Source organism: Coffea eugenioides, chromosome 9, assembly GCF_003713205.1.
Source record: "Coffea eugenioides isolate CCC68of chromosome 9, Ceug_1.0, whole genome shotgun sequence".
Classification (NCBI taxonomy): domain Eukaryota; kingdom Viridiplantae; phylum Streptophyta; class Magnoliopsida; order Gentianales; family Rubiaceae; genus Coffea; species Coffea eugenioides.
In genome coordinates, this window is record NC_040043.1 from 11,657,206 (window position 1) to 11,665,789 (window position 8,584).

Genomic DNA, 8,584 nt, shown 5'->3' on the forward strand with positions numbered 1-8,584 from the left:
TTGATCTTTTGAGATCTTGTTCGGCATACTTGTATAGTATCGCCCTTTTCGTGCGTGTTTGGTTACGGATCCAAGAGGGTGAAATGATGGTTGGAGGAAGTAAGTGGAGTTTCTACGGACTTAATACCTACCCGGTTGACGGAGTGTCATCACGTGGAGGTATTGGATCGAGCCTCGACAAAACAAGTGGAATTTAGCTCCGGAGAGCTCCCGTATCCTTATTAATCGTGTTTTATTGTTAATTGTGAATTACTTGAACATTCTAGCTTTAATTCTTGTACAAATGTTATTGCTACTTGAACTATGTGTTTGCATATTTTCTTGGTCACACTGAGCGTTCACTCACCCCATTTGTTTGTTTTCCTTAACAGGAGCTCGGATTGGGAAGAATTTTGGAGAAGCCGACCTGATTACTTTTAATTAGAATTTTTGGATGTAATTGATTAGTCGACTTCTAGTGGTTGTATTTTGGAAAAAGTTGATGTACTTTTGGTGACTTATGATGTAAGATTTGAATGTTTCATTAAAGAAGTGACTTTTCTTTACTTCGACCTTTATTATTTTAGTTGTTTGTCCTTAAGTTTGAATTTGACTTGTATCGAGTCCTGGCGAGAGCTAAACAGACGTTCCGTGGATACCCTTGATTTCGCCCTAGGGAGAAGTGGGAGCGTCACATTATTGAATTCTTTTATTATTTAAATGGTCACAAGTGCAAGAAATTAAATCTACACTATGACATGTAATAAAAGGAATAAAAATAACAATAAAAACTTGTAGAACTATAGAATAGCTAACTACTTTTGCCAATAAAATTACTAGTTAAATGAGTGGTATTATCTTGGTTAGTTATGGCGTAATTTCCTAATGTACGCGATGTTTACTCTCGTCAGTATACCGACCATACCTATAACTAATCCATATCTACTCTTATAGTTATGAAATTAACTATAAGTTTATTAAATTCTACAAAATTACAAAGGTGCATTTCTACTCTCATAAGCGTGCTCTCTAGGTTCAACACTTTTTTGAACTAGTATTAAATCTCAATTTTCATTACAAATTTAACACTTTGAAATTATCACAGCTAATGAAGAGTTAATCATGATTAGATAAGCAAAAATACTCAATAACTTGTTCAAATAATAGCATCAAATAATCAAATAAATATCACAAATAAGATATAACAAGTTCATCCATAACTTTAGATATAAACTTTAACAAAACGTGACGAAATGAAAGCAAATAACAAACTTTTATTATAGCTAAGCATTGGAATCTAATATAAGAATTAGGCATAATTGCAGAAACCTCCCCTGAGGTTTCTACTACTAGCATTGACCTCCCCTATAAATTTTGAAATAGCATTGACTTCCCCTAAAAAAATTGGAGCCAATTGAAAAGGTAAAAATGTGTGAATTTACTAGAATACCCCAATTATTTTCACTTTACCAGATGAAAGGTTTAATTACTTTCATCAAAACCAACAAAATCCTTTGTTAAACTAATTAAATTAAACAAACTATTTCTGCATAGTTAAACTAATTCACCTGGCCAACTAATTAACTAATTAACTAAAGCTGTTGTCTGTTTGAAACTGAACAAACTATTTGCATGTTAAACTAATTAAACTAATTAACTAACTAACTAAAGCTAGAATTTGTCCGTCCAGCTCTGATGCAGAGTTTAAGAGAGTGTGGGGAAGATGGCACCAATTGCTGAGAAAGATGGCGCCATGAATTGGTGCCAATTTGTGACAAGTTGCTCTTGAGGTGACAAGCTGCCTACTTGCAGCATAAGAGAGTGTGACTTGCTGATAAAATTGTGACCATTGAGAGAAGGAAGCATAAGAGAAGAAGCTTACTGCTTTTGCTTAGTTCATGGGAGGAGTAGTATCCGTGAGAGATAAACAGCAAATGATAGGTGAGCTAGGATCCAATTTTGAGCATCTACTGCAGTTAATTCGTAAGAACTGAAGTTGAGTAGGTAAATGATTCCTAATGTTGTCACTTGAATGCACAAAATTTGCACGTTAGCTCTTGTATGATACTAAGGCTGTGGCTAACTGCAGTGAATGCATGTTTGCTCTTGCATCATGAGTTGAATGTGTTAGTAATGATCAAAAACAAATGTGATGTTATTGTCAATAATAATCAATGGCAAATGTGATGCTATTGTAGTTGTTTTCAGACTTGCTGTTGTACTATGCCTACACTTTAAGACTTGTTACCCCTGTGATTTTAGTTGTTTAAGACATGTTTATCAACAGTTTGATGTCTCATGATCTATTTTTTGATCTTCACAGCTCTTGTATAAATATGGTGTATTGAACAGACTTGTCTGAGTTCATGACTGGTCATCAGTGTAAATATAAGTGTCCAAACTAGATACAATTGTCTGCTGTTCTGATTTCCTCTTTGCTCAGTAACTGTCACTTGTGAAACTTAGGATGGCTCTTCTTCCTGCTTATGACATAGTTGTCTGTTATGAGGGAAAACAAGTGAGAATTCCAAATGTCGATCCAATTAGTTACTGTTACATTAATTTGCTGTTTGATGTTGCTGAGAAGGTATTCAGTGAAGTCCCTGGGCATCTGAATAAGTTAATACACCTGAGGTGCCTAATTCCTAAGACAGGTTGCATGTTTGATATTGTAGATGATGATAGTGTTAGTGAAATGTTCTCAATGCATAAGTTTGATAAGGTGATTAATGTTTTAGTGCTGGATATGGATGTTATTCCGAGTGATAAAACCAATCAGATGAATGATGCAAATGGTCATAACACTGATTTGAACTTAGGAGAAAAAGGAAAGGACAATGTATCTGAACTGGTTGCAATTGATGATTCTGAGGATGAATATAGTGATTCCAGCTCTAATTCAAGCTGGCTGCACAGCATGGATAGTGACCTTGAGAAGGATATAGATGTTGATAGTGCCTCTGTGGTAGGTAGTGATCAAAGTGACATGTCCTTTTGATGACAATGAGGAGAGTGATATAGTTCCGGATTCTGAAAATGAAGAAGAAACTGACCCTATTTAGCAAGTTTTGAAATAAAAAAAATGTGGACGTATAACCCAAAAACAGACATAGAGTTTAATAAAGGACTGCTATTCACTAATGTCGATGCATTTAGAGCAGCTTTAAAGGACTATGTAATTCAGAAAGGACTTCCAATTATGAGAGTGAAGAATGAGAAGAGCAGAGTAACTGCAATTTGTGGAGTTGAATGATGCAAATGGAGAATCCATACATCACCAGTTACAGATTCCATGACCTTTATGATTAAAACTTATCAAGGTGAACACACATGTGTGATGGATAGGAAGAACACACAAGCTACAGCTGACTGGATTGCCAAGAAACTAGTACCAGTCATGAGAATTCATCCTAACATGTCCATCAAAGGGGTAGAAGCAGAGATGATTAAATATGGTGTGCATCCAAGCAAATGGCAGATTTATAGAGCACTAACTAAAGCAAGAAATGAGATTGAAGGAAATCACAGTGAATTATACACCAAATTGCCAAAGTATGCAGAACTCCTCAGGAAATACAATCCACACAGTATCTGCAAAATACATTATGATAGGCCTACTCTTCTTGTTGAGCCTAGATTTCTAAGAATCTTTATTAGTTTCAAAGCTCAAAGAAGTGGATTTGTTGAAGGCTGTAGACCTTTTGTTGGTTTTGATGGATGCTTTTTAAAAGGTCTTTTTGGTGGTGTGCTTCTTACAGCAGTCACCTTAGATGCTAACAATAGCATTTTTCCTATTGCATTTGTTGTGGCTAAAGCTGAAAATAAAGAAACATGGAGTTAGTTTTTTCATTATTTTGAGGAGTTTTTTGGGTCATTTGGAGATAATGGTCCTCTAACCTTCATGAGTGACAGGTAAAAGGTATGCAATTTTTGCATTTCTGGAATAATCAATGTACGCTTGTGTAACTGTTAGCCATCAGTGTAACTTATTTGCATGTTTTGGTGCTGTTTTCAGGGCTTGAATGTAGCTTATGAAGAGGTAGTGCCTGTTGCTAGTGGAAGGCATTGCTGTAGGCATATCTGCAACAATTTTAAAGCTCAATTTCCTGGTATTCTGCTTAGTAACCTGTTCTGAAGAGCAGCAAAAACTTTGATGTTGCAGGACATAATGAAGCCATGGCCAGCATAAAGGAGCTAAACATAGAAGTTTGGAAATATTTGGATAAAATTTCCAAACCAACTTGGTATAGATATACCTTTAATACTGGACTCAAATGTGATCATGTCACAAATAACTGCACAGAGTCCTTTAATGCATGGATAGGTGAGCTAAGAGGGAAACCTATCTTGACACTAGTTGATGGGCTGAGGAACAAGTTCATGAAGAAAATACATAAGAGATATCAGAAAGGGTGCATGCTCACCACTACTGTCACACCAAAGATGATTGGTAAACTACAAAGAATAGGACAAGCCTCAAGACAATGTGAACTGACTATGGCTTCTGATGACGTTTTTGAAATGGGGGATATGTACAGGTCTTACATAGTCAATTTAGCAGCTAAAAGTTGTGATTGTGGAGCATTTCAAATTTTAGGACTTCCTTGTAAACATGCTGCATTGGGGATTATCTACAAGTGACAAAAGCTGGAATCCTACTGTGAGCATTGGTTCTCAAGAGATATGTACTCAAAGACATATGCAAGTATGATTCATCCAATTCCTGATGAGAAAATGTGGCCACCTATGCCACATGTTACCCCTGCCTGCTTCCTCCATTGAGGAGAGCTCCAGGTAGACCAAAGCTGAAAAGGAGAAGAGAACATGATAAAGGACAGTCTGCATCACAATCAAAAAGATGGAGCAGGTTCAACTGTGGAAACTGTGGCTCTTTTGGTCACAACAAGAGGTCATGCCAAAGAGCACCTGTCCAGAAGAGGAATGGCAACATTTCACCTGGCCAAAAGGTGATATAAAGCTCAATTTGTTTTTGAATCTGATTATTTTATACTCAATTCATGTACTTAATGTTAGCTTATTGCTTAACAGCAGAGCTATAGAAGAGGCAAACCAGGAAGAGGGCCTGCAAACATAGGCCTGTCAGGAGCAACTCTTTGGGTATAATTTTTTTTAGGGTTAAAAACAAAAAAGCCCCCTGTGATAAACCTAATATACAGAAAAGCCCCCCATGGTTTCAAAATATACAACACGACCCCTCATGCTTTGAACTAAATTGTAAAGGTGACGGAATCCGTTAAACTTAACGGAAATGGTCAAAATGACCAAAATACCCTTACATAATTAAACAAAAGACAGCTCAAAAAAATCATTTATTTTATTTTTTAAGTAGAGAGAATTGAGAGTTAAGGGGTAGAATAGGTATATTTGATAAAAATTAGGTATAAAAAAATTTTTTTAGGTTCCAATAAGCCATTTCCGTTAAGTTTAACGGATTCCGTTACCTTTACAATTTAATTCAAAGCATGAGGGGTCGTGTTGTATATTTTGAAACCATGGGGGGCTTTTCTGTGTATTAGGCTTATCACAGGGGGCTTTTTTGTTTTTAACCCTTTTTTTTATTTAAGCTTCTGATTGTAACATTTACAGCCAAAGCCTGTTTGATGCTAAAACTACTTGTCCATGTACACTGCTAGGATCATGTCTCTGGCAATGTTCCGGTTGTACAGTCAAGCCAAGGAAGCAATCCTTCTCCTTCAAGTCAACCTACAACTATGAATGTACACCAGCAAAAAAAGAGCACAGCAACCACTTCAAAGAAAAAGATTCATTTGAATGACTGCATTTTATACATGCTTCAATAAAATGCTCTCCTGTGTAATGTTCAATCTATTCCAATTGTGCAGAGAGGAAGGCCATTGTCATCTACTGGAGCATCTGCTAGATGGAGCAGCAAGAGAAACAACTCAAATACTACTCAGATCACTCAAACTGTGGAACAAGCTGCAGTTCAGCAAATTGCTGCATCTCAAGTTGCTTCAGCTGCATCTCAATCAATCAATGCAGCTACAACACTGCACTCAACAAATGTTAACAACAACAATAGTTTCAGTATGCAATTCTGATGCATACTCTGTAGTTTTGGGAGGTGAATGCTTACTGCACTCAGATCACTCAGTAGTATATTATTAATTAGGTACAAGAGACGAATATTTTGTACATGACTTCAGCAGATTTATATGTTTCAGCTGATAGGTCTTTGCAATCCTCACCATCTGTTCTAAGTCCTTTAATGCAGCAGATGGTGTTTTGAACTGAAGTGGATTGCTCAGTCATGCTTTTGTATCTTCTGATTGTTCTGGTTAGCTTTTGTAATAATTCAATCACAATTCTGATCAGACTTGTTGTATTAATGGATTTATCTTGTAATGCACGTACTATTCGTATCTGCTTTATTTTGTATTCTTGGATGAAGTGGATTTTGTACTCATGACAGTAGATGTAAACTGAACTGGTTGTATTTATAATGTAAACTACACCTGTTGCTGCATACATGATGAATAACTTGTTCCTCTCCAATGTCTTACAACACCAATTCAAACTATAGCAACAGCTTATATTCACTAATGTACATTTCTAGATGCACATCACCCTATTGACTTCACAATATGGATGAAAACATAAACAGCAACAACTATGAGATTGATGATGAAAAGTATGTTGACTGCTACATTTATAGCCGCTGCACTTGTCACTACAATTGGCATTTCCCTTTGTATTTCCGTAGACCTTTGTAGCTATTGTTGAGATTGCAGCACTGAATTGGTGTCATAATTTCTACTATTGACCTTTTCAGCTTCAGGACCCTCATACCACTGGAAGTACTTGTATTTTGCGCAAAAAAAATATAACTTGTTGATGTTGTTTTCAGTCTCAGAGATCTTCAATGTGGCCTTTCGATTACACCAGCAATATTTGTTTTGTATTGTGAAGGATGTTGGGGAGTTTCCATGATGCTCTCCAGCTGGAAGAAGCCATTCTCTTTGCTGCAATATTTTACCTCAAACTGCCAAACTGAAAATGAAGCAAGCTGTGTTTTGAGTTGGCAATTTGCTGCTCATTATTTTCCCTAGTAATCCTGGTATTCATGCATGACTTTCCTCTCGTTTATAAGGCAGTGCAAGGAACTGCACATTTAGCTGTTAAGTAGCCGTCGGTTTCTCAACAAATGGTTACTGCTGTAGGTTTGCATCTGGAAGCATGATGTTGCATTTATACCCCCTAAACTTGCTTGATCCTTAATGCCTATTGATAAGAGTTTATTTTACGTATTTTTAAGTGCATTTTATTAGTTAATTTTGAGTTGATTATTTAGTTTTATAATTAAAATAAAGAGGTTTTTGGTAAAATTATATATTTTTGGTAAAAGTGATAATATTGCATTTCTATTGATTTTAATGGTAAAAACTTCATTTTTATGCAGGAATGATGATTCAATCACCAAAGGATGTCAAATGAGGTAAAAAATAGAGATTTTGTGATAAATTCAAGTGGCAACAAGAAGAATGAAGTGAAAAACGTTCAAGTGAGGAAATGCAATACAAGTCAGTTTTGACACTCTTCAGTATTTCGATCATATCTCAGCCTACAAAGCTCCGATTTGGATGATTCTTGAAGCATTGGAAAGCTAACTGAAAGGGCTACAACTTTTGTGTTTTGCACAAAAGCTAGTTCGGCCTTTATGATAGATAAAATCGCAGATGAAGTAAGGCCAAAGTGAATACGCGAGTACACAAAACGTGACTTGTAACCGCGTTTTGTGTAGGCGCGTTTTATAGCCGAAATTCTGCAATTTGACTCAGCCAATTCTCTTGTGTTCATACCACTTTCCAGCTATAAGATGCAAGGGAATTCGGTGCACATGCTTCAGAAGACAAAAGGGCAAGAAAAGTGGCTTATTTTCAAGTCAAAAATATTGGTTTTTGACTATGCTAACAAAGTGGAGATTTGGGAATCAAAGGATAGAATTTGACTTGGAAAAATGGAGCATTTGAGTGTTTTTTATGCAGAGATATGGGGAGAGATCTGAGATCCATTCGTAGCTTAGCTTCTTACAGAAAAACATATTCTCTCTACCTAGGACTTGCAAGGGGCAATTGGGATTTCATCTTGTAATCATCTAAGTTCAAGACAAAGGAGATTTTTGGAAGGCTTCACCATATCTTGGCTAAGACTTTCTTTACTCTGTTTGTATTTGTAATTCATGATGATTTACATTAATGAAGTTATGGAAGTGGTTTTATATTCATGAGTAGCTAATTTTTCTTTTCATAGGGAGGTAGATGAAGCTTAGGCCAAATGATATGAAGTGATTGTTATTCATTCTTGTTATGTCTTGTAATTACTTATCTACTTGTTATGTGGATTACTGTGTTGTTGCTTGATCACCAATAGCAGGTTTTAATATGTTATTTTATTCATTGAAGAAAAGGGGGGGGGGGGTGGGGGGGGGGGGTGGGGGGGGGGGGGGTGTAAAAATATGGAATGACACAAAGTAGAACTTGAGTTGTATATTTACATGAGATAGAAATACGTTCAAGTGGATGAAATCTGCATTTCATGTGTGAATAAGAAAACAGATTTAGTA

The 8,584-nt window shown here is 36.2% G+C and overlaps 1 protein-coding gene across 1 annotated transcript; it reads left to right on the forward strand.

Annotated features, from left to right (window-relative positions):
* The first annotated feature begins 3,316 nt into the window (after positions 1-3,316).
* LOC113782204 lies at positions 3,317-4,620 on the forward strand. The gene is made up of 3 exons (XM_027328112.1): positions 3,317-3,815; positions 4,008-4,088; positions 4,142-4,620. The coding sequence occupies exons 1-3, from the start codon at positions 3,317-3,319 to the stop codon at positions 4,618-4,620; spliced, it is 1,059 nt and encodes a 352-aa protein (XP_027183913.1).
* The last annotated feature ends 3,964 nt before the right edge of the window (positions 4,621-8,584 follow it).